Source organism: Eschrichtius robustus, chromosome 16 (genome assembly GCF_028021215.1).
Source record: "Eschrichtius robustus isolate mEscRob2 chromosome 16, mEscRob2.pri, whole genome shotgun sequence".
In the NCBI taxonomy this organism is placed as follows: Eukaryota; Metazoa; Chordata; class Mammalia; order Artiodactyla; family Eschrichtiidae; genus Eschrichtius; species Eschrichtius robustus.
This window is the reverse complement of record NC_090839.1, coordinates 11857972-11882901: the sequence shown is the minus strand read 5'-3', so window position 1 is coordinate 11882901 and position 24930 is coordinate 11857972. Positions and strand designations below refer to the sequence as shown.

General features: G+C 48.2%; 1 protein-coding gene across 4 annotated transcripts in view; it reads left to right on the top strand.

The window, feature by feature from the left end:
- Nucleotides 1-24930, top strand: part of SLC9A8 (solute carrier family 9 member A8) — a 72551-nt gene that overhangs the window by 41635 nt on the left and 5986 nt on the right. For all 4 annotated transcript variants that reach the window (XR_011070537.1, XM_068525170.1, XM_068525171.1 and 1 more), the window contains 7 exons: nucleotides 4301-4439; nucleotides 5948-6053; nucleotides 13469-13585; nucleotides 15841-15923; nucleotides 18687-18798; nucleotides 22178-22398; nucleotides 24506-24652. Coding sequence is in view for 3 of the 4 variants with exons in the window: in XM_068525170.1 (XP_068381271.1) it covers nucleotides 4301-4439; nucleotides 5948-6053; nucleotides 13469-13585; nucleotides 15841-15923; nucleotides 18687-18798; nucleotides 22178-22398; nucleotides 24506-24652 (925 nt within the window). In the remaining variant the exon portion in view is untranslated. The remainder of the gene's footprint in view (nucleotides 1-4300; nucleotides 4440-5947; nucleotides 6054-13468; nucleotides 13586-15840; nucleotides 15924-18686; nucleotides 18799-22177; nucleotides 22399-24505; nucleotides 24653-24930) is intronic.

The window sequence follows — 24930 nt, the reverse complement described above, 5'->3', positions numbered from 1 at the left end:
TCTGTGGTTTTCTTAAAAGCCTTACTATAGACTATATTCAGCATTCTTATGTTGGAATAAAAGAACATTTTATCATGGAAAGAGCCCAGGTCTTGGGGTCAGGCTGACCTGGGTTCAAGTCCCAGTGATGGCCACTCATAGCTGTGTGACACCCTGGGTCAGCTCCTTAACCTCTCTGAGCCACAGGTGTCTCAACAGTAAAGTGAGGGTGATAATGCCTCAGCCTAGAATTGGATTTGAGGATTGAGTAGTTAAATATACTATGTGAAAAGCATCTGCCATCGGTTAATGTGAGATCCTTTCCTCTTCTGCTCCTGTCCCCCAGCTATTGTTTGTCCTGTTTTTGTCCTGCTTTTGCAGGAAGAACTTACCAAATGTTGCTTAATTGAAAGAGGTGCTCAGCAGACCCTTAAACAAAACAAAAACATATGTATATATTCTAAAATAATACATATATTCTGCATATAAAATTTAGAAAACTCACAAAGAAAGAAAAGAAAAAAAAATACGAGCATTGTAACTCCCAAGAGATAATTACAGTTAACAATTTGGTAGAAGGTACATGTAATTTATTTAGATGGGTATATACTGTATTGTAACTTTTCCATTGAATGGAGTTGATAAACATCATTTATATTCATAACATCATTTAACTAGTTGCAGAGTATTCTTTCTATGGATTTACTGTGATCTATTTATGGATTTACTGTGATCTATTTGACCAGTTCCCTATTGTTGGCTTTTTCATGTTTCTCTTAGCAAAAATTTCTATAGCTTTATTAGGAAATTATCATATATCATGCTGTAAGAGCTTTTAAAAAATCTGATATTTTTTCTTAAGATCTACTTTGAAAGCGTCTCAGTTTTCTGGTTTTTACCTTTATCTTGTGTCCTGGTTGTGCATTTGAACATTTGTGATAAGGAATTGTGCCCAAATTGGAGGTGACATCATGAGTTATTCTTATACATGAGGAGCTAAACTCAACTGCCTTGTCTCTAATTTATTTTTTTCTTAAATCTGTCAGAAGTAGGATCTTTTCTGAGCTTTCCCAGGTCTCCTTTGCCACAAAAAGGCCAAAGGTTAGGAGATACTTTCTTTTTAAAATGAGAAAGGATGGAGTCATTGTAACTAGCCATACATTCTTCCTGGAATACTGCTTTTGAAGGCCAAGCTCACCTGTGATGACAGTTTCCAAAATTGAATCAGTGGGCCACATGCATATATGGTTTCCAGCCTTCACCTCCACTACTTACCGGTACACAGGCTGGGGTGGGAGTCACTGACCTAAGTCTCTGACTCAGATGGGTTGTCCTGTGAGTCCATAGGCATTTTCAGGTAAAAGCGGGAGATGGGGGAGAAAGGGGATGTGGTAGGACTGCCTTGTTTTTGCAGTGTAGGGGGAGGTGTTGTCAGCTTTCCTTGGTTACAGGGAAGAATCACATCTTGTTTTTCAGAGTGATCTGATGATGATACATTGATCTTTGTAACTGAATGTGTGAATGAATTACCTCTTTTTTAATGTTTTCACTTTCGTAAGTGCCAGAAAGCTGAGTATCTTCTGTTTCTTCATTAACCTTAATTAAATTATTTTTAGCTTTGATTTGTTACTGTGACAATCTATTCTTACAATAATTGTGGTAGAGGAAACCTTTTGTTCTCTGCAGCTGCAGCTAAAGCTCATGAAATGGATCCTGAAGCAACATTGTCTTTTATTCTTTAAGGTGTGAGAAACGTGACCTGAAAAAATAAAATGCACAACATTTCCAGGCTAGAAAGAGTCCGAAATATACCTTCATTTATCTTGAGTTCAGAAACCACTGGCCGCGCCCCTGGGTCTGCTGTTAACCATTGGTGTGACCTCACCCAGTTAGCCAGTTTCTTTAGGCCTCAGTCTCCTTTGCATGAAAAGAAAGCAGTGACACCAGCCAGTGTCCCAGCTGTGGTAATGAAATGAGGTGGGGGCTGGATGCTATGCTTGTGGCCCACGGATCCCTTTGGGACCTAGAGGTGATCTTAGCCTTCAAAAGTACTTTCCCAGTAAGAACCTTGTTGGTTCCCAGCTTTCCCCAAGCTGGGATGTTAACATGGGATCTGCTGGGAAAGAAAGGGAATGGGGCTATTGGGGTGAGTTTAGAAAACTTTTATGTGAAAAAAGTTGGTTTTCTTTTTTTGCGGGACTTCTCAGAACCTTTATTATGTTATATTATGCTGTAAATCACCACAAAAGGCTGAGGTTATCTGACCAAGCCACCCTTTTATCACAAATTATCCTGCTTTAAAATTATACCAGTTCATGAAACGCAGATTAATGAAGCTGAACATTACTATTGACAATTCTTTGTTTTGTTTACTGATTCAGCAAAAATTTGTTGAGTATCTTCTGTGTGCTGGGCTCTGCTTAGGCCCTGGACATATGGCAGTGAACAAGGTGGACACAGGCATGGTTCTCATGGAATGATTCACTAGTTCCACGTGCTGTGGAGAAGTCAGGCACCAGGAGAGCCTGTAAATGGGCTGGCCCATGTGAAGGCAGGTGTCCCTGAGGGAGTGTCACTGACCCTGGGTTCTGAGAACAAGCCAGAGTCAGCTGGAGCCCAGAAAGAGTGACCTATGACCTACGACCTACGGGGAGGTGTCGGTGACAGTGGAGGCCGGCCCGAATGAGGAGGAGGTGGGGTGGGAGGTGTGGTGGGAGGAGTCGGTCAGGCTCAGAAGGCTGAGCTTCCCCCAGAAAGCAGCAGGAGACTGACGGGGGGTTTTGAACAGGCCAATAACTCGATCAGATGTGCATTTTCAAGGGATCGTTCAGGCCCCTGAGTAGAGAATGGGTTCTCCTAGGAAGAGCAGGATGTATATAGAGAGAGATCCGCGAGGCAGAAGCCCTGAGCTGGAGGATAGTCGGGGAGGGAGGGAGAGAAGTGGATGGATTTGAGAGAAGGTGGAATCAGCAGGAGGAGGATATTGAATGAGAATAACTATTTTAATGGTGTAATGGTTTTACCTTTGGGGATAAAACCAACAGTTGAATTTAATGGCTGCTGACATTTTTCTTTGCTCTGTAGCAGTGAAAGGAAAGTCCTTTCAATTCTTCCTCTTGATGTCTCCTCCCAAATCCCCACTCTGGGCCTTACCCACTGATATTTCTTCTTTAGGAGGCTCCATTCTAGTCTGACTTCGTGCCACAGCCTCAGTTTCGGGTTTTATCCCACAGGATCCCCACTCCCCCACGCCCACCCTGCACTGAAAACACTCCCTGTGACTCCCCAGGGCCTTCAGGATGAAACACCAACTCCTTAGCTTGGTTCATCGAAAGCCTTTCATGGGGCCTGGCCCTGCCTGCTGCTCCTGCCTTACTCTACCACTGTCCTCCCCACCAGCCCCCTCCCCCAACAGCCAGTTCCTGTGTTCTGTCCACAGTCATCGGTGTAATCTCCTGCTCCTAGATACGCTGCTAGTATTTTGGGGCTCCCTACCTCCCCACATGCTCTTCCCTCTGCCTTGGGTGCATTCCCTTATTTCTTCACCTGGTTAACTCTTCTCTGTCCTAAATTGAAACCCAGCCTATGTGTCATAAAGAACCTTCCTTGACCCCCACCAGTCTGAGTTAGATGCCCACCGTGTATTTCCTACAGCTCTTTGCTCTTTCCTGAGATGGTCCTAGTTTCCATCTTGTGGGGTTTTTTTTTTTCTTTTTCTTTCTTTTTTTTTTTCTTTTTCTTTTTGGCTGTGTTGGGTCTTCGTTGCTGCGTGTGGGCTTTCTCTAGTTGCGGTGAGCGGGGGCTACTCTTCGTTGTGGTGCGCGGGCTTCTCGTTGCGGTGGTTTCTCTTGTTGCGGAGCACGGGCTCTAGGCGCGTGGGCTTCAGTAGTTGCGGCACGCGGGCTCAGTAGTTGTGACTCACAGGCTCTAGAGCACAGGCTCAGTAGTTGTGGCGCACGGGCTTAGTTGCTCCGCAGCATGTGGGATCTTCCCGGACCAGGGCTCGAACCCGTGTCCCCTGCATTGGCAGGTGGATTCTCAACCACTGCGCCACCAGGGAAGCCCTCCATCTTGTTTTCCTCCCTCATTAGACTATAGAGTTCCCTAAGGGCAGGCACCTGCTCTCATCTCTGAACCCCCAGAAACTAACACAGTGCCTGGAACAAAGTAGGTGAACAAATAAGTGTTTGACTAACGGGTTGAATGATGAATGAATGAATGAGAGAATAAGCCAGAAATAAGTTTTGAGTTCTAAGTTAATTTCTAATAACTTTGTCTATAACATTTTAACTTCTTTCTTTTTTTTTCTTTTATTTCCTAGCACAGCTGAAGGTTTAACAAGAAAAAATATGTCAGATGTCAGTGGGTGGCAAACATTTTTACAAGCCCTTGGCTACTTCCTCAAAATGTTCTTTGGCTCAGCAGCACTCGGCACTCTCACTGGCTTAATCTCTGCATTAATATCCTTTTAATATGATGAACACACGTGGCTGAGAAGATTATTCCTAATTACATCCATCTCTCGTCATTTTCTCCGGTTCCTTAAGGGGACCAATTTTAGTCTAAAGTCGTATTTAAGGAGGATTTTTATGCTTAGTTCTGGTTTGAAGAACACTTTAATTTAAACTCAAGGATTTTAAAATTTAACATGTGAAATTTAGGATATCACTTTTCAAAGCTTAAAAAACATGTACACTGTTGAATATCAGATCTGACTTTGGGGTCTTCTCAGTTCCCAGAGTGTGATAACTGCATTCAGATGAATTTCCTTTTCTGCTGTCTCACTTTTCACATTAAGAAAATCGGAAATTAATTTCCTTAGAAAATGTCAAATTGAGAAAATCTCTATGCCACTGAAAGTATTTATCTGGAAGAACCAGAAAAGAGACTTTCAAAGTGAGCTCCATCTAAGTTATTCACACTGATTTTGTGGCTTAACAACCCATAAGCTTTTCCAGCCACAGAAGCCAAGAGACTTGTTAAGGCCGCCGACACCTTTATTGCTGTAGAAAATTTGTCACGTTTAAAACAGGAATAGGCACCAGACCATTTCTGTGTGAGCGTAAGCCTGCATGCATCTTGGGGAGATGGCCACCTGGCCCTCCTCCGCCAGCAGTTTGTTTCACAGATGGCCGGCCAGGAAAGCCTCTTCTGCCTGAGACAGGCGTGTTTGTCTGCCATCCTGTTGAATTTTCCCTTCAGTCCCTATGTCCAGAAGTCTCAAGGCGCTATTGAGCCAGATGACAGCTTCTCATATTGTATCAATAAACGGAATGGAAAAGAAAACTTTTTCTAGTTCAGTATTTTCCTCTTTATTTATCTCTTTCTTTAAAAGAGCGGAGGGGTGGGGAGAGCATCTTCTTTAATGAAGCCCCAGTAAATGGGTGCTGTGGGCTCCAGCACAGGCATGTGAACAACATTTGAATACGTGGAAGATTCTCCTTTCACAGGAACATGAGTTTATAAATGTCCAGGAATAGGAGAGAAGGTCCTTCAATGGGGCATTGATCCCCAGGATTCTGGAAACCCCGTTAGTGACCTCAGCTGATGTCGTCAGAGGAGTGGAAGAGGGACACGGCCCTGGAAGGGGCCTGGCAGTGTGGGCTGTCCTCAGTCTGTCTGCAGCCCCAGCTCCCCACAGCCCGCCCGCCCCCCGCACCCCGTGGCTCCCAGCCCTCCAAGTCAGCATTTCCAAATGAAATGACTTAGGGTGACTTTAGTTTTCCCCTACCGTTTGTCTCAGGAATTTACATCTCTTAGTATTTTGTCAGATTCCCTTCCTTAAAACAAGAGTCTCCCAGCAAAGAAAAAAATCCATCATGACAAATTTTCACCTGTTACCTTGAGATGTTCCCAAATCTTTGTATCCATTGTTTACCTTCTCTATTTGGAAGGCAGCAGTTTTGTGACTTCTCTAGATCACCCGTAAGTGTCCTTTGATTCTTTTTCCTTGACAATTGTCATTTACGTGCTAAAGCATATTGACTTGAGGAAAACGCCTTCCTTGGAGTTTGGCATGATGATCATTTTCGCTTATCTTCCATATGGGCTCGCAGAAGGAATCTCACTCTCAGGTAAGTGACGGAGAGTGTTGAAATGCTGGGCTTGATGGTCTGTTGTCCTGCCTGGTGAAAGGTTATGTCGATTGGGTCACTTTCAATCATAAGAGACAGTCACAACTCAGAAGAGCTTAAGCAATAAAGGGGACTAACTGGCTCTCTAGGGATGCATCTGAATTCAGACCTGCCTGGATCCAGGAACTCAGTGTTGTCACGGTCGCCTGTTCTCTTTACCCGCCATCCTGTAGCAGAGATCAAAACATCTCTTCCAGTGTTGCCTCTCTCTCAAAACAAGCCCTCTGAAGGGCCTTCAGTCAAAGGATGGGGTCAGACTGCCAAGGGCAGTCAATCCCTTAGCCCGTCCCTGGGCCCCGGCACCCACTGACCTGCATTCTTCCACTATAGTTTTGCCTTTTCCAGAATATAAATGTCATATAAAGGGAATCATGTAGTTTTTAGTCTTTTGTGACTTGTTTCTTTCAGTTTTCATAATGTTCTTGAGAGACACCACATTTTTGCTGTATCAGTAGTTTTACCTTCTTATTGAGCCGGTTTTTCCATTCACCCTTTGAAGGACATTTGGACTTTTCCAGATTTTGGCTATTAATATGCGTATTTTCATTTATCTTGGATAAATACCTAGGAGTAAGTAAGGTTGCTGGGTCTTACGGTAGGTGTATATTTTGCTTAATCAGAAACTGCCGAGTGTTTTACAGAGTGACTGGGCCATTTGCGTTCCCACCAGAATGTATGAGAGAGTTTCAGCTGCTTCACATCCTCATCAACACTTATTTTAATTTTAAAAACTAGCCATTTTGACAGGCCTGTGGCAGTCTGATTTTGATGTGCCTTGGTGTGGTTCTCCTTATATTCCTCTTGGGATTTGTTGAACTTCGTGGGTTTATAGTTTGTGTAAGTTTATGGCTTTTATCAAATGTAGTACGTTTTTATCAGTTTCTTGCAATATTTTTTTCTGTTCCTCCTCTGCTGCTGAGCAGAATTCTCCTTCCCTCAGGTCACTGTCTGGCGTCACACATGGGTTCTCTGTGAGCAGGTCTTGCCAAGGAGGAGGCAGAGAGGACTCTGGCCATTTTCTCTGGAGAACTTTGTAAACCTCAAGGTCTCGTTTGTTTTTAATCCCAAGCCAGTTCTCTTGGATAATTTCATCCCAGTATCTGCCATCCTGTTCCCTCTCTTATCTTTCCTGAATTTTGGCACTTACCACTACCTGTAAGTCATTTGGCTCTAGCCTAGCTATTTTTACGTCTGTTTTTCTAGATCATTCCCCACCCCTTTGAGATGAACACTGAGTACCTGGTGGCAAAGATATATTTCATGCATCCATTTGAAATTTGTGATTAAAACCAGGGAGTGTTTTTCTTGTCTTTTCTTCAGAGAGGCAGTGTTTTCTATTTGTAGGGGTTTCGTTTCCTTAGGGACCTCTGCCGTGCACGCTAATGGGGCCAAAAAGAGCACATGCAAGCCAAGAACACACGCGTCCACCTCTGGGTGACGGGCTGGCTCTGCCCACACTCTGCCGGTGGGATGTTTGTCACGCAGGGTTTTCAGAGAAGGGGAGGCTCACCCTGTTACTGTAAGGGTACAAACAGAAAAGGTGACTTTGGTGCTGTCCCCTCCTTCCTCTTTGTGCTCTGCTTTTCCTGACTGTCACAAAGGACTAAGTGGTTACCAGGACCACCAAACAGGACACTCTCCCTAAGAATCATTTACCTAAATCTGTGTGTCTAGAACACAGCGGTTAAGGGCACTGGACAGACTCGGTTTGAATCCCAACTCCACCTCTCATTAGCTGTGTAACCTCTGAGAGCAGACTTAACCACTCTGAGCTTCCACTTCTTCATATGAAGTAGACATAATAAAAGTGCCACTCTGGGGCTTCCCTAGTGGCGCGGTGGTTGAGAATCTGCCTGCCAATGCAGGGGACACGGGTTCGATCCCTGATCTGGGAAGATCCCACATGCCGCGGAGCAGCTAAGCCCGTGCGCCACAACTACTGAGCCTGTGCTCTAGAGCCCGCGAGCCACAACTACTGAGCCCACGTGCCACAACTACTGAAGCCCACACACCTAGAGCCTGTGCTCCGCAAAAAGAGAAGCCACCACAATGAGAAACCTGCGCACTGCAATGAAGAGTAGCCCCCGCTCGCCGCAACTAGAGGAAGCCCGCGTGCAGCAACGAAGACCCAAAGCAGACAAAAATTAATTAATTAATTAATTAATTAAATTTAAAAAAGAAAAAGAAAAACCTCCTTTCACTCATCCATTCAGCAAATATTTATTCAATGCCTACCCTGTGCCGAGAACACTCCTTGGTTTCAGAGGTACAGTAATAAACAAGACAAGATCAGGTTTCTGCCTGCAGAAGCGAGATAATAAGCAAGTAAGCAAACACATAGGGTAATTTCAGGTAGTAAGAAGTGATGTGAGGGCTTCCCTGGTGGCGCAGTGGTTGAGAATCTGCCTGCCAATGCAGGGGACACGGGTTCGAGCCCTGGTCTGGGAAGATCCCACATGCCGCGGAGCAACTGGGCCCGTGAGCCACGGCTACTGAGCCTGTGCGTCTGGAGCCTGTGCCCCGCAACAAGAGAGGCCGCGACAGTGAGAGGCCCGCACACCGCGATGAAGGGTGGCCCCCGCTCGCCGCAACTAGAGAAAGCCCTCGCACAGAAGCGAAGACCCAACACAGCCAAAAATAAATAAGTTAATTAATTAATTTTAAAAAAAAAAGTGACGTGAAAAAAAGAAATCAGAGTAATGTGATGGAGTGTCACGGGGGCAGGAACCTTATGAGGTAGCGAGTCAGGAAGGCGTCCTCAAAGGGGTGGCACTGGGGCTAAGACCTGTGTGGTGAACAGGAGCCAGCGCTGGAGGCTCTGGGGAGGGAGCGATTGGCAGCGGGAGCAGCAGGTGCCGAGAGTCCCAGATAGACCTGAGGGAGCTTGGCTTGCTCCAGGAAGAGCAGGAAGATGGCGTGGCTGACACAGGGGCGAGGACCCCCCGTCCCGCAGGGCTCTGTAGGCCTGGGAAGGAGTTGGCGTTCTGTTACACATGCAAAGCCAAGTGTCGGAGGACTTTTTAAAAATCACCGTGCCAGTAATACGTGTCATATCTGTAATATGATACCATTTATCACTTTTTAAAAATAAATTTATTTATTATTTATTTCTTTTTTGGGCTGCGTTGGGTCTTCGCTGCTGCACGCGGCTTTCTCTACTTGCGGCAAGCGGGGGCTACCCTTCGCCGCGGTGTGCGGGCCCCTCATTGCGGTGGCCTCCCTTGCTGCGGAGCTTGGGCTCTAGGCGCGCGGGCCTCAGCAGTTGTGGCTCTCGGGCTCTAGAGCGCAGGCTCCGTAGTTGTGGCACACGGGCCCAGTCATTCTGCGGCATCCCGGACCAGGGCTCGAACCCGTGTCCCCTGCACTGCGCCACAAGGGAAGACCCTGTTTATTACTTTTTTAAAGACAGATAAACTTTATAATGGCATAGTAAAAGAGCTGGCAATCTGCATGTTGAACTGTTAATAGTAGTCACCTCTGGGCAGGCGGTGTGAATGGAGAGTCTTGTTTTACTCTTTACCTCTGAGTTCAGATGTTTTATAGCAAAATATGTTCCTTATTGGGTAATTAACAAAGAAAACTGACTATGGCCTGACTCAGCCTTCAAGAAGTACATCGTGTTTTACCCACAGTAAAGTTCAGTGCAATAGAAATTGTACACAATGCCCTTTCAACTCCTGCCTTTTGGATTTGAATCCCTTTATTCCTTAATTACATTTGAAACAATGGATTTAACTGAGACTAGAAATGGATTTCCTCCCTCCTCCCTCCCTCTCTTCTCTTCCTGCCTTCCTTCTAAGAGGCTGACCGTTTGCTGCACTGCTGTCTACTTCCTTAAATGATTTTGCCTTCTGAAAGAAGTAAATATATGAGGATTCTTCATTCCAGGGCATGTTTTAAATCCCCAGGCCTTTTATCTCCAGGAGCGAGCCTGCTGGACCGGTTTCCCCTTCAGTGTCTTTGCAGCCTATGCCGGGGGCAGCTGCAGTGGGTGAGGGTCGTCTGGGTGGTAAAGTCACCTGGGCTTAGGGAGGGCACGTAGGGCAAACACTTAAGCTGTCCCTGCGGCTTTTGTACCCACTGCTGACCCTGACTCTTTCCTTTAGCCCCCGGGATTTGAGAGTTCCCCCGACCCCAGACTAGACTGGCATGAGGGTCGTGGCTGGCTGGTCACTCTTTTGTTGGCCAGAGGGCCCGTTTCTATATGGTCCAAATTCAGCCCCCAAATGGGATTTGTTTATCTCTACAGAAAATGTTTAAACATTTGAATTAGTTGCTGTCGTTAAAAGTCAGAAGATTTCCGGGAATTCCCTGGCGGTCCAGTGGTTAGGACTCGCTGCTTTCACTGCCAGGGGCCCGGGGTTCGATCCCTGGTCAGCGAACTAAAATCCAGCAAGCTGTGCGGCACGGCCAAAAAAAAACAAAAAGTTGGAAGATTTCCCATAAGAAACAGATTTCTGGAGTTTCTCAAAAACCAGAAGGAAGACTGGTCAGCACTAGGCCCCCATCCACAGGGCTGCCATCAGCCCTTTATAGATGGGCTTGTGCCTTCTTTGCCCATGTGCCACTCACCCACTTATTGTTTTTATCTTTATTTTTATTGTCTGTCCCCTGAGGAGTTTGGGTTTCCAACCCCTGGCCTGTAGTGCACCAGACTAAAGCGGCCAGCCAGACCCCTTCTGCCTTGAGCCTGTCTCCTTGTTTTCTGTGGAGGAAGGCTTGCTGGCGCTCTGGCAGTGGCCTCTCCTGACGCTCAGTCCCACGAGAAGTTCCACGTTTCAGTGTCAGAGCTGACTTCCCAGAACCTTTGGCTTTCTGGAGTGGCTGTTCAATGCCGGGACTCCCGTGAGCTATGACGACCTCGTTCTGTGGGCAGAATGATGACGTGGGCAGAAGGCCACTCCTGTCACAACTTAAGCGGTTGTGATTCACAGCTTAAGTGGTTCAGGCTTCTCTGGGGTTGACTTTCCCTTCAGGGTAAGAACTCCAAAGCCTCAGCTTTGCAGTGAATTGATAACCCTTCTTGAAGCAGGCTGGTGAAACAAAGCCCTTTGAGAGCCCAGAAGCCAGAGCCGTCTCTAGCATTGGACTGCACAGAAGGCAGAGAGAGGCTGAGGAGCAAGTCCATAGAAACTGAAGTGTGCTGTGCCGCGTGCTCCTCCCCCGACCTCCACGGTTCTGGTCTCTCCCTCTGTTTCCCCTCACGTTCCCTGTGGCGTCTGTGGTCTAGGTGCAGAGTCAGGAAGGAGAAGCTCTCGGGTGGTCGCCTGCAGGAACTTACTGAGAAGAGCAGATGAATTGAGGGGACAGCGGAGGTGTTGTTATCGTGTGTTTGAATTGAGGGGACAGCGGAGGTGTTGTTATCGTGTGTTTTATCTAGCGGAGCAGAGGCTCAGAGGCTCAGAGCGACTCGTGACTTCCAGAGTCTTCCCACTGCTCTAAAGTAGCAAGTAAAGAAGTCTCCTGCCCTCTCCTTTCCCTTCTCCAGGCTCGTCGGGTGTGGCTCGTGGGCAGCGTTGCTGGAATTTCCCTGTCTGGCCTCCTTTTTGGGAAAAATGAAAGAGCAAAGGAATTTGCTGTTTCCCAAGAGGGCTAGGAGATAACACGTTCCAGCTACTGCTATCTCTCCGGCCAGCCAATACCTGTTGGGCACCACAAAGAGCAGGGTTTTCCTCTGTTTTGTAAGGTATTGTTTACACAGCAGGCTTAGCAGTTGAAATGTCTCCAACGCAATTCTGCGTTTTTCAGTCATTTTGTTTTCTGCCAAAACAAACTTTGTTGCACCAAAAAGAAAAAAAAAACTTCATTTATGTACAGTCAGATATAAAGACATCTCTTTGACTCCTGTGCATATATTTCCTCAACTCAAGATTAGGGTGTAAAAGTCAGGCTAGTACGCCAGACATGCGCTGCCCATGGCAGGACCAAGGAGAGGATTGTCACTTGAAAGTGGGAGCACTTAAATGGATGACAGGTAACACTGGACCAAAAGACCAAGGGCGTTCTTCCAAGCCTTGTACCAGCTCTGGGAATGGAAGAGGGAAATTGGAAGCAGGGCCCCCTTTTGAGTCTCCTTGTGCAGAGACCCAGCCTTCAGGTATCAAAGCTAAACTTCTGTCCCCCAAGCGCACTTCCTGTCTAGTTCCTTTGCTTCTGCCCTCCCAAGTAGGACATTCTCCTTTGCTTCACTCTTTTTTTTTTTTTTTTTAATTTATTTATTTATGGCTGTGTTGGGTCTTCGTTTCTGTGCGAGGGCTTTCTCTAGTTGTGGCAAGCGGGGGCTGCTCTTCATCGCGGTGCGCAGGCCTCTCACTATCGCGGCCTCTCTTGTTGCGGAGCACAGGCTCCAGTCGCACAGGCTCAGTAGTTGTGGCTCACGGGCCCAGTTGCTCCGTGGCATGTGGGATCCTTCCAGACCAGGGCCCAAACCCATGTCCCCTGCATTGGCAGGCAGACTCTCAACCACTGCGCCACCAGGGAAGCCCTGCTTCACTCATTTTTAAATGGAAAGTTAGCCAGTAATCTGTTTCTACAAAATGGCAGAAGTGAGTTAAATTTTTGCTTATAAAGTTTGACTTGGAATTCATGTATCTTGGCAGCTTGTTTAATGGCTTTGTAAAAATCTCAGCTTCTGCCTCGCCAGGGAGACACTGAGAGGAAACCCATGGAAGTGGCTTCAGCAGTGATTAGGGGCAGTGGACGAAAGTTGAAACTCAAATCCTGAGTACACAACAAAAGTTGTAGACTCTCTCATGGTGACCTTTAAAGAAAAGACATCACTTTTTTTTTTTAATAACACATCTCTCTTTTCATATTATAAGGTTAATTCATGGCGATTAGGGGAAAATTCAAAATTAAAGTATGACAAAGTAAATAAAAATCCACCCATTCTCCATACCCAGATTCTTATGTTCCCTTTCTGCCCCAAGAGTGGTTCACCTGCCCCTCTTATATCCATGAATGACATGGATATAGTGACGGCTCACACCTGTTCTGCCCTGGTCTTGTGAAGGGCACTTTTCATGGCTTCTCTGCATTACCCTCCTAACATTTCCATGAGCATGGGTACTATTAGTCCCACTGTACAGTTGAGAAAACTGAGGCTTGGTGAGGGGAAGAAACTTGGCCCAAAGTCACCCAGCCGGTAATGAAGCTACCAGAGAGACGGGCCCTTAGCAGTTCTCTGCAGCCTCTGGGAGGCCTCAGGTGTTATTTTCCCGTCCTTTTTCTTAAAACACCTACTACTATAGGCTCCAGGGTCTTGTAGGAGGTTTGAGGCATTATTGCCTATCACATGGAAGGTGCTTTTCTGTTCTCTTCATGTCTGTGCACTTTGCCCCTTTGTCCCTCTCTAGGCATTATGGCCATCCTGTTCTCAGGCATCGTGATGTCTCACTACACACACCATAACCTGTCCCCAGTCACCCAGATCCTCATGCAGCAAACCCTCCGGACTGTGGCCTTCTTGTGCGGTGAGTTCTGCCTCTGTGTGGTCCCACGTGGGCCTACCCAGAGCTACTTGTTCTCCCTCAGCCTGTTCCAGGAGTCCGTTGAGATTTTCCCTGACAGAGGAGGCCGCAGAATTCCTCAGAGCCAGATACTGCACTCCCTTAGCTTTTGTTTGTTACTCTGGCTTTCACATCCATAAAGTAAGCCTAAGACCTAACAAATGGAACTTTCGATGCCTATAATTTTAAGACCAAAAAATAATGAGAACTGCTAATAACGAACATTTTGAGACTCATGTATTCGCAATATATGAAAGTGACATTTCTAAAAAATAGGTTCCTTGGAACTGATATTGATGAGAATTAAGTGAAAAAAGACTCCATAGTCAAAAAACAGTTTGGGAAATCCTGGGGTAAATAAAGTTTAACAAGTTTCTGAACTTGTGAGACTTTTCCGCCAACGTGCATTGGGAATTTCTAAGAGAGAGACAGAGTGACAGCATTTCCCAAACTTGTCCACAGGATCCTTTGTTCACAAGAGCATCTTGAAGGACGTGTCTCAGGCAAATCCTGAATTAGAGGTGTCATCGCTGGCCTGGGCCACACCGTGAGGACTGTTTCTCTTAAGCAGTTTCAGTTATGCATCACAGTCTGATGAACCCGTCATGTACCTGCCCCTAGTTTACACCTGGGAGTGAAGGAACCACTCCCACACTGTCCCTTCACGCCAGCCCCCAAGTGGCTGTGCTCTGCCTGTCATCATCAGCACCTCCCCTGGCATTTCTGTGGGCTGTCTCATTTCGCAGCACCAGTTCCACACTGTCACGTGCTGGGAGTCGGGCGCAAGCTGTGCAGAGACTTCATTCCACAAACAGGGAGTCTCAGGTCACATGACCCGAGCACCGTCTCATGGCTAAGAAGTGCGTCTAGAAGCGGTCTGTCTCTTCCTGGCCCAGTGGGTATTGTTTCCACAGCACCCTTCTCAGAAAGTCATGGCGGAAGACTCTCTCACCATAAGGAAATGTGAAGCAAAACATCCATCAAATTCTATTTTGTACCCATCAGATTTTAAGTTTGGTGATTCCCCACTTCTGGCACAAACGTATAGAAAATAGGCCCTGTTGATGGGCATATACATTGATGCCATCTTTTTTGGAGAGTCATTTGTAGCATCAGTCTGAATTTAAAAGGCACATACTCTTTGACCCAGCGATTCTACCATCAGGAATTTAGTCTGTGCACAGGGATGTTTGTTGTTGCTTTTTCAATATCAGAAATAGAAACAGTCTAAATACCCATCAAGGATTCATTAAATTAACCATGACGTATCCACATAATAGTATTCATGCCGCCAGGGAAGAGCATTACATAGATCTGAATGTGTTCTAAATAAGCTGATTTCGAAAGATGACGAAAATATTTGATAAAAACATTCAAGGAGTAGAAGGGTAAGTATACTGTCCAGCTTGTGGACTTATTCTAAAAGGATACACATTTGAAGAAAAAAAACATTGCTGAAATGTTTTAACATTGCTGAAATGTTTAAATGTTTTGATGTTTTATGATGCTCAACTTTTAAAATAGTCTTTGTCTCCCTGGCTGTACGGTTATTCTGGAGGATGTCACAGTCTAAGCAGGGAGCCTAGTGCTAGGAATTTCTAAGGTGCTTTTTCTTAGGATACACAAGTGACTGCTTGTACAGCAAGAGTAAATGTCAGACTCTCTTTGACTTGTGGAGTGGAGCCAAGAGTTGAAATGTATTTCTTCCTGCAAATCCTGCAGGGTGTAAGCCTTCTTCTAAACTTTGTGGCAACGTTAAATATGTGAAGTCAGTCATTTGGCTTTGTCCGCTCTGGCAAGGAAGTTAACAAAGGGCCCTTTCACACTAGTCACATGGCGTCTGCAGTCATTTGCTCTGAATTTTTGCCACTTTGCCGCAGTTGGGATCCTTGCTAATCGCAGTGTTCAGCAAATGGACAGATTCATATATTTATCATCGTCCCCAGGCGGGAGAGTATTTATTTGCATGGGTATTTGACAGCTGGCTTATTAAATTAGGAGATTCTGAATAGCAAGCACTTGTTGCTTATGTGATAGAAAAGAATGAGAGAATCAAAGGACAAGTTTGCCAAGGTACTGGTTGCAGGATTTTCCAGAAAATAAGCAAAGTGGTATACTGGATTCTGATTAACTTCTGAATGTTTGCCTGCATAACAATCCCGTGCTGTATTGGAAGAAAATAGTTGAGGCTGAATAATCCATTCTTTGGTTTGTTTCAGAAACATGTGTGTTTGCATTTCTTGGCCTGTCCATTTTTAGTTTCCCTCACAAGTTTGAAATTTCCTTTGTCATCTGGTGCATAGTAAGTATTTTCCTTGTTTTTTATTTAACTACTTATTTGTAGGTCGATAACCATGTATTCTGGATTCATTTATGTAGCTGTTAACTGGTCAAAGTCAACAGCTACATAGACAACCTTCTGTTTAAAGTTTCTTTTTGTTAAAAATTCATGAACATACAATAAATGGGAAGGTATGGAATTAAGTAAATAAATATCCCTAGAAAAGAATTTTTGCTTGGTTTTAATTTTAAGTGGCCTTGAATTGTTATAGTCTTCTTTAAAAATTACCATTTTTTTCAGGACTTCCCTGGCAGTCCAGTGGTTAAGACTTCCGAGCTTCCACTGCAGGGGGCACAGGTTTGATCCCTGGTCAGCAGGGAACTAAGATCCTGCAGGCTGCACGGCGCAGCCATAAAAAAAAAAAAATTTACCAGTTTTTAACGTTAGGTAGTAAAAGCAGATTTCAGAATTGAATGTGTAATTGATCATAACCATGTAAAAACAGCATGCATAGAAAAAAGAAAATATGTAAGAAAATGCAGCCAAATGTTCACTGGTTGTAGAACTGGGGATGATTTCTTTTTCTTTTCTACTTTTTCTGGATGATTATAATGAATATACCTAATTCTTGCTGTGGTTTCCTTCAAATGTGTCCATTTATAAGCATGACCTTGGACACTTGTTCAAGGTAAAGATTACGAGGCCCTTACCTCCTTTAGAGATTCATCTGGAGGAATCATCATCCCAGGTGATTCTTACCATTGAGAAGATTTGGGAAACAGTGTTGTAACTGGACGAGAGAGGGGTGGTGGCAGTAGGAGACAAATTAAAATGTACCTTTAAAAAAGGAAAATAGAAGTTTAATCATTTGCATTCAAATCAGATCTTGGGAATGGAATAGGAAAAAAATAAATGTTTAAGCATTTAAAAGAAAGGTCCAGCTCCCTCAGGCATCTGATCAAAGTGCCGGGAATGGCTAACATTTGGGCATTAGCCTGGTGTTGCCAGGTCCCTCGTCTGTGTCCCTCCTGTGTCTCTGTCCTGTCAGTGTGAACCCATCTCCCATAGGTCCTCCTGCTGATTTATACTCCTGTCCCTAATTTGATCTGTTTGTTGTCTTTTTAGATCCTCTATTAATTTAAGGCACTTACAAAGCACACCTTGTTGAGTTACCATAATTCATCTTGAGTTAACTTTTATTACCAGCTCCACTAAACAAAACACAGCTATTGAGAGGCAGTCTTTTTCTTTTAAATCACTGTCACCTACCATGTGCAAACCAGTGAGGCCTACCTATTTGGCATATGGGGAACCTGAGACAGAGAAGATAAGGAACCCTAAAGAAAAAGATGTTTCTCCTTGCAATCTGGGTGCTTCTACCTTAGTCGGCACAAGCTCATTGCTTTTGTCACTGTTATGTGTCCTCCAAACTCAGGTTTTAGGACAAGAAAACAGCAGCAAAAGTCTTTTATAGAAAGTATAGTAGCCTTTAGTGTGGTCACTGGGTGAAAGGGGCCACATTTGGTCAACGCTGAAACACACATGTGGGAATGGAGGATTAGATTTCAGTGGGTGAAACAGGGAGGTGGCGATCTCAGCCATGAGCTGGGAGGGAAAGAAAAATGAGGCGATGCCTGGGGTGGTGACTCACTTTCCGCTGAGCAACTGGTCAGTCTGGCCCTGGCACTCCTAGGGACGGCCTGTGCTGTTCAGATGGATTACCTTAGACTCACTCAGTGGTCAAGGGCATGGGCTCTGGGGACTGAGCCAGGTTTGGGACTTGGCTCCACCACTTCCTGCCTGGGTCAGCTTAGACCAGTTACTTAATACTTAACCTCTCGCTGTCTCAGTTTACTTGTCTCTAAAATAGAGACAGTAATACCTACCTCATAAGACCTTTGGAAGGATGTAAATTGAACAAGATAATGCATATAAAATGATTAGAGCATTGTCTGGCATATAAATGTTAGATGATTGTGGGTAATTATTAACTTGACCTTCCAAGGCACAACAGTCCAAAGCACACTCAATTCATGCTGGTTAAAAGAATAAACTTAGAGCCTTAGAATGTCTATATATATATTATTCTGTTCAAGTTAGTTATGGTGAGAACCAAGATGAAGAAAATGGAAGTAAATTAATAAGTAGTTCTAAGAAGCCACTTAGATAAGATTTAGACTTTACGTAAAGCTATATTTTGTTAAAATCGACATGCCTTTGGAGATGGCTAGGAACCAAAAGCCATGAAGCAACTGGCTAGACAGGGTGTGTGTGACCTCCAGTTAGAACCCACCTGTGCATTCCTCTTGCTCAGGGAGCAGCATTTACGGACATAGGTAGGCGCTTCTCAGTCTTCGCTCCTTTCCCTGAGGAGTGGGGCCCCCATGGGAGAGGCAGGAATACCTTGTCTGTTCCTCCAGAGCTAGCCCATTGGGAATGATTAGTGCAGGCCCGTCCCACAGTGGAGCACATTTGGAGGAGCCAGATTACCCTTAAATTAATCTCTGGGTACTTCTGCGCGGCCTCTTGGCATTACTAAAGCTGTCATTGATAGTCCTCTCTTTCTGACAGTGGAAACGTAACCTACAAAGCTTTAATCCTTTCCCAGACACATAGAAACTGGCATCTCCTGGGTCTCTGCCTAGCACTGAGTTCATGTCTTTGATGACAAGGGGATGCTGCCTTTATAATGGGTGTGTTACCAGGTCTGTGTTAGCCTCAACAAGCTTCAACTTGAAGAACCAGAGGTTTCCATGTTAAGACTTAGTTTGTTGCTGTTAACAGGTGCTTGTGCTGTTTGGCAGAGCGGTGAACATTTTCCCTCTCTCCTACCTCCTGAATTTCTTCCGTGATCATAAAATCACACCAAAGATGATGTTCATCATGTGGTTCAGCGGTAAGCCCAATCTTGAATGAATGGTGGAGGGAAAGTGCGTGTTATAAAGGCACAGGCCCTGCGGAGAATGCACGTGCGTGTCCCCGGAGCCCTTGCAAAACGAGCCTGCCTCATCAACCCCAAGTTGCATGTGCTCCCATTTAGGGGCGCCTGTTATAACACGGGCCCTGAGCGAGGCCCTTCGCAGGCGGTACCCCTCCCCACAGCGCAGGAAGTGGGTGGTGCGTGTCTGCTCTACAGGTGAGGAAGCTCAGGCTCAAGGGTAAAGGACTTGCTCGGGACGAGGGGCCCCGGGAAGCAGAGCCAGGATTTGCCCTCCTTCCCTCCACTCTTTCCTGGACAGACGGGCAGCCCAGGGCAAGGTGTGCACGGCGCCACTCCCACCTGAGCGCTTTCTAGGCTGAAGTAACAAGGGGCTCAGAATAAAAAGGTTAAAGTTCAAACTTTTTTGTACTACAGGCTAGATTTGGATTTTTTTTTCATTCAGTTACTAAGTTCTGATAGTTTATTTGGCCATTTCAGTTGCTGTTCAATCCCATATTCCTCTACTTTTTATAGATTTTTTAAAAGTATTTATTTATTTATTTACGGCTGTGTTGGGTCTTCGTGTCTGTGCGAGGGCTTTCTGTAGTTGTGGCAGGCGGGGGCCACTCTTCATCACGGTGTGCGGGCCTCTCACTGTCACGGCCTCTCTTGTTGCGGAGCACAGGCTCCAGACACGCAGGCTCAGTAATTGTGGCTCACGGGCCCAGCTGCTCCGCGGCACATGGGATCCCCCCAGACCAGGGCTCGAACCCATGTCCCCTGCACTGGCAGGCAGACTCTCAACCACTGTGCCACCAGGGAAGCCCTCCTCTACTTTTTAAAGGATGGAAATGATTCCATAAATCTTTGACTCCTAAAGAACTGGATCCGTAGACATCTTTAAATTTACTTGGGAGCAATACATCCAGTTCTTTGTGCTTTCTTGTTTAAATATTATAATTAAAATATTTCTGTGTGGGTCAGGGTATAGCAACATGCTTTGTAAGCTGTTTTCTCTCCAACAGCATATCTGTAAATTTCTCGCAGATTTCTCTTCTTTTTCAAAAGACCTTGTTTAAAATATATACATAGGTGTGTGTGTGACTGATATAGGTAGGTAGGCGTGTATATATGTGTGTACAGTGAGAGAAACTTTTTTCTTAATCTTTTTTGCCAGTGAGGGAAAAAAATCGTAAAGTAGTTGATCCAAGGTCTTGAAAATCTGGAAGAAAATCTAAGCAATGTATCGGGCATTTTACAAAGTATGTGAGCTCTTTGGGGGTTGGGGGGTGTCGTGAGAGACTCTACAGGGAAGTGGTTGGTGGTTTTAAACAGGGAGGGCTCTTGGTTCCGGGTGTCCTCAGGCTGTCCAGGCCTCCCTCCGTCCATTCCCGCCCTCTTTCCTGGATCCTCACCCTGTCTCACTGGCCCCTCCATCATTCAACAGTGGAAGATTCTCCTTTTCCCCGCAGAAAACCAACAACTTCAGCCAAAACCCCTGCTCCTCATCCCCTCCAGCTGCTTCCCCATCTCTTCCTATCGTGGCCAGACCTCTTGAGCGAGCTTTTCTTGCCCATTTTCTCCACTTCCTCACCTCCTGTCCTCAGGGCTGGACTTGGCCTCGCCTGGGTCACCAGCAGCCTCCCGCAGGCAGGCCTGGCGGGCACCGGTTAGCCCTCATCCCCCCCGCCGCCTCGGCTTGGGGCTCCTTCCTCCCACCGACGTGCCCTCTGACTGGGAGGATACCCTCTTCTCCTCTTCCCTTGGCCTCCAGGCCATGCTCTGGTTCCCCTCTTTTCCCTTGGGATCTCCTCAGGCTCCTGTCCAGGTCCCCATCTGCCTTTACCGGCACCTCAGTAAATATTGGCTTCCTCAGGACTCAGCCTCAGACCTGCTTCATCTCTTGCGCTCTCACAAGCTCACCTGTCCTGTGGCCTCAACTTCCATCTGGTTCCCACCCTCCCAAAGCTGTTTCCTCTGACCAGGCCTTCCCTCTGAGATCCAGACTCCAGCGTCTGAATCCTCCTTGGATGTTGTGGCGCTATTGCAATCTCATTGTCTAGGACGGAACTTACCTTCCTGCCCAACCTGCTTGTTTGCCAGCATCCCCCTTCCTTCCACAGGAAACAATAACACGTGGCTGCCTCTTACAAAGTGTTTACTGTGTGCACATGCTGTCCTATGCCAAGGCGTTTCATCCTCGGGCCACCGTCATGGCAGGCCCTGTGTCTAGTTCCTCGTGCCAGCCTGGGAGGCCCCAGGGAAAGCAGGGGGCCAGGGGGTGGACCCAGGAGCCAGACTCCCGACCCCGTGCCCAGACCATCGCGCAGCAAGCCTCCTAGGACCCGGGCATCCTCCAGGCCCTTCCCTTCCCTGGTCACCCCACCTTCCCCTCGCTCCTGTGACCTGTTACTTCTGCTCCCCGTGTCTCTTTTAATTCCACCCCCTTCCCTCCGCTCCGCTGTGTCCCCATGTAGGGTCTGGGCTGCAGCAGCCAGCCCCTCATCATGCTGTGATGTGCTGGCCTCCACGTCTGGGTCAGATCCTGTCACTGTGTGCTCAGCCCGCCCTCCCTTCTCCTTCAGGCCCTCACCCTCACGAGTCCTCGTTTGACGTCTCTCCTCCCTGCTGCTCTGGGAGGTCCTGTCCCCCCTGTATGGCACCAGGCAAGCCAGGAAGTTTTTTAGAGAGAAAGTGCCATTTCCCAGCTCAGTCCACACCCCTCAGTCCAGCCAGCAGCCTCCCAGGGAACCAAAACAGGAAGTAAGGGAGAGGCCGTGATGCGGTCCCCTGAGCCGCTGGCCACCGCAGGGCTGGCATCCTCCACTACAGTGGGCATTGGGCAAATGGCATTCTGTGCCGATGCCAGTAAAGCGTGTGGCCCTGGGAGGACACCTCATTCTCAGTCTCGGCGCCTCATCTGTGCACTGTGAGAATAACAGGACCAGCTCTACAGGGCTTCCTGTGACAATCGGATGAGGTCGTGCCCGCGGAGCACGTAGCACAGGGCCGGGCACGCACAGGGAGGGCTCGTCTGCACCAGCTGTCGTGTTTCTAAAACGTAAGCGCTGGGCTTGATAAATCCTCAACACGCACACGCCCGGCGCGTCACAGCCCGGGCAGGTCACCTCACCCGATCCCCTCTGCCGCCCTGAGAAGTGGGAACGGAGGTGAGCCTCCGTTCCTTGCGCCTGCTTTTCTCACACCCCAGAGCCGCACAGGCTGAGTTCGCACTCTCCAGTGGGTGCATTAGAATGTCGAGCAGCCGTGGTGCCGGCCTGGGCCCAGATCCCCCGAGAACCGCTGCCCCCTCCCGCCTGCCTCCGTCCCTCTTACTCCCTTCACTGTCGCCCAGGCCTGCGGGGGGCCATCCCCTACGCCCTGAGCCTGCACCTGGACCTGGAGCCCATGGAGAAGCGGCAGCTCATCGGCACCACCACCATCAGCATCGTGCTCTTCACCATCCTGCTGCTGGGCGGTAGCACCATGCCCCTCATCCGCTTTGCGGACATCGAGGACGCCAGGGCGCGCCGCAGGAACAAGAAGGACGTCAACCTCAGCAAGACCGAGAAGATGGTGAGTGCCGGCCGGGCGGGCAGGCAGGCGGGCGGGCAGGGGCAGAGGGTGGGTCCCCACTCGCCGCCAGAAAATGGGGAAACGAGACACGATCTGAGGATGATTCGTCCCTGGGCACGCACGCATGGGCGCACGGCACATGCGCACACGTACGCACCAGCTTCCCAAAGTGACAAGGAGGTTGGACTCAGGGTCTGAAGCGTGGCTCTTTGGGGTGGGTTGTCTGCCGGCCTCATGAAGCCATGGAGGCAGTGGCGTAGGAACATGGACCCCTAGCAGACTCTTCCAGTAACGCTCCTCCCCTGCCAGTAACCACACCACCCCATCAGGCCGGGACTGGAAGGAGGGTTTCAAAATCACAAAATGACAAAATCATATCATTCCCTAGCATCTACTAAAAGCCTCCTGTTGGGGCTGGAGAAGGAGAAAGTGCTCACAGAGGCTTGGAGGGTCACGGGAGAGGGCCCTCCACTGAGGACAGGCGAGGGCATGATTTGGGGGTGGAGGTGCCCAGGGCCAGCTGCTGCGAGCCTGAGGCCCCCGGACCCCTGCCCACCTCTGCCTCCTCCAAGCCACCCTCCTGCCCTGAGTCACTGTGATTGTGCCTTTCCTACCCTGTGTTCCCTTGGGCCCTGGCCGTGGAGCCCTGGCCTCTTGTCCTGCCTTCCTGCACCACCCCCTGCTCCATGCACACACGTTTGCAGAAATGCATCTTTTTCTAGTTCCCTTTGTCAAGGCCATCAGTAACTTTACTCAGCCATGGAAGGCACAGAAATCCTCAACCAGAGGTGGGGAAAGGGGATGTGGCCCACTTCTCACTCTGGAAAGTCCAGTCTGGGTGGATCTTGGCCTCCAGTCTCTGCCCGCGGCCTCTCCAGCCAGAGTTGTGCTGCTGGGAGAACCTTCAGATGACCTCAGGCAGGGCTGGCTCACAGAACTTTCCTCACTCTCCGTAGCCCTTCTCCCCCCACCCCCATCCACCAGCCTTCTTGTCTGTTTTTAACCAAAGCTCAAGTATAGGTTCTCAAAGCTTTTAGTGGGTGTCAGGATTGGTGGAGGGCTCCAGGGTCTTACAGGTCTGGGGTGGGCGCCCAGAGAATTTGCATTTCTGATGAATTGCCGGGAGGTGCAGCCACACTTGGCCAAGCACAGCTCTGGTAGAACCAGGATGTGTGCTCAGCGGGGAGCAGCAGCTGTTTAGGGCATGTTTTCTGTGGTGCCTGCGCTCCCCTTGGACTGTCCCTGATAACCTGCAGGAAGCAGATGGTCTCATGATCCCCATTTTGCAGATGAGAGCACTGAGGCACAGAGAGACCAAATCACACAGCTGTGGTCACACAGACTCTTAACCACCCCACTTTCCATCACTGGTTGTCAAGGTGGGGTTCCGGGACCAGCAGCATCGGTGGGCGCGTGTTAGAAATGCACATTCTTGGGCCCCCTCCCAGACCTGCTGAATCAGGAACTGCAGGTGGGCCTAGTGGGCCCAGCATTTTGTGGCTCCCCAAGCTCCAGATGATTCCGATGCCGGCCAGAGTTTGAGAAGCACTGCTCCATGGCAGGGAAATGCCCTCCCTGCCCCTCCCTCTCTCCCACCTCCTACACCCGGGGTACACCTGCGCTTGGGGGCGGCAATGCAAAACTGCCTTTGGTCGCCCCTGCAGAGGGTGGGTGGTCCTTCCCTCCCTCCCTCTCCACATCCCTCCCCGCTGCATCCACATGACCAGCAAATGCACCCAGAGTGGGCCTCTGCAGGCAAAAAACGACAAGAGCGGCCTCCCTCGTTCAGTTCACTGGTAAAGAGACAGCCTAGAACAGCTCCCAGTCCTGGCCGCACAGCCAGCCACCTGGAGCACTTACAGACCAAGCCCCAGCCCTGAGCTTCCAACTTATTCACAATTCTGATTTTCCTGGATGTCCATCGTGTTCTTACACACCTTCCCGCCTCCCTGCAGGCTCCCAGGAGGCCTCTTGCTGCCACCGTTAGGGTTGGGGACACGGGGGCCGGGGTGAAGAGCTGCGAGGAGGTAGGCTGGGTGGTGTGAGGGCTTCCAGGCAGGTGTCAGCTGACGAGCCTTCGGCTGCCTTCCCCACCCCGCCGCCGCAGGGCAACACCATCGAGTCGGAGCACTTGTCGGAGCTCACCGAGGAGGAGTACGAAGCCCACTACATCAGGCGGCAGGACCTCAAAGGCTTCCTGTGGCTGGACGCCAAGTACCTGAACCCCTTCTTCACGCGGCGGCTGACCCAGGAGGTGGGACGCAGGCCAGGGGTCCCTTGCCTTCCTCCCTCAGGGCCTGCAGTGGCCAAGAGCAGGGTGGGCAGGGAAGACCCACATGCCGGGTTGGGTGGGGGCCTCTCCCCACTCAGCTTTCTCTCCTTCCCAGCCTCGCGGGCTGGATATGCTTGCGGCACTCTGCATCTGCTGTTTTTCCTTCCTGCCGTATTTAATGCTGGTTTGTTTGTTTGTTTATTTTTGGCTGCGTTGGGTCTTCATTGCTCCGCGCGGGCTTTCTCTAGTGGCGGCGAGCG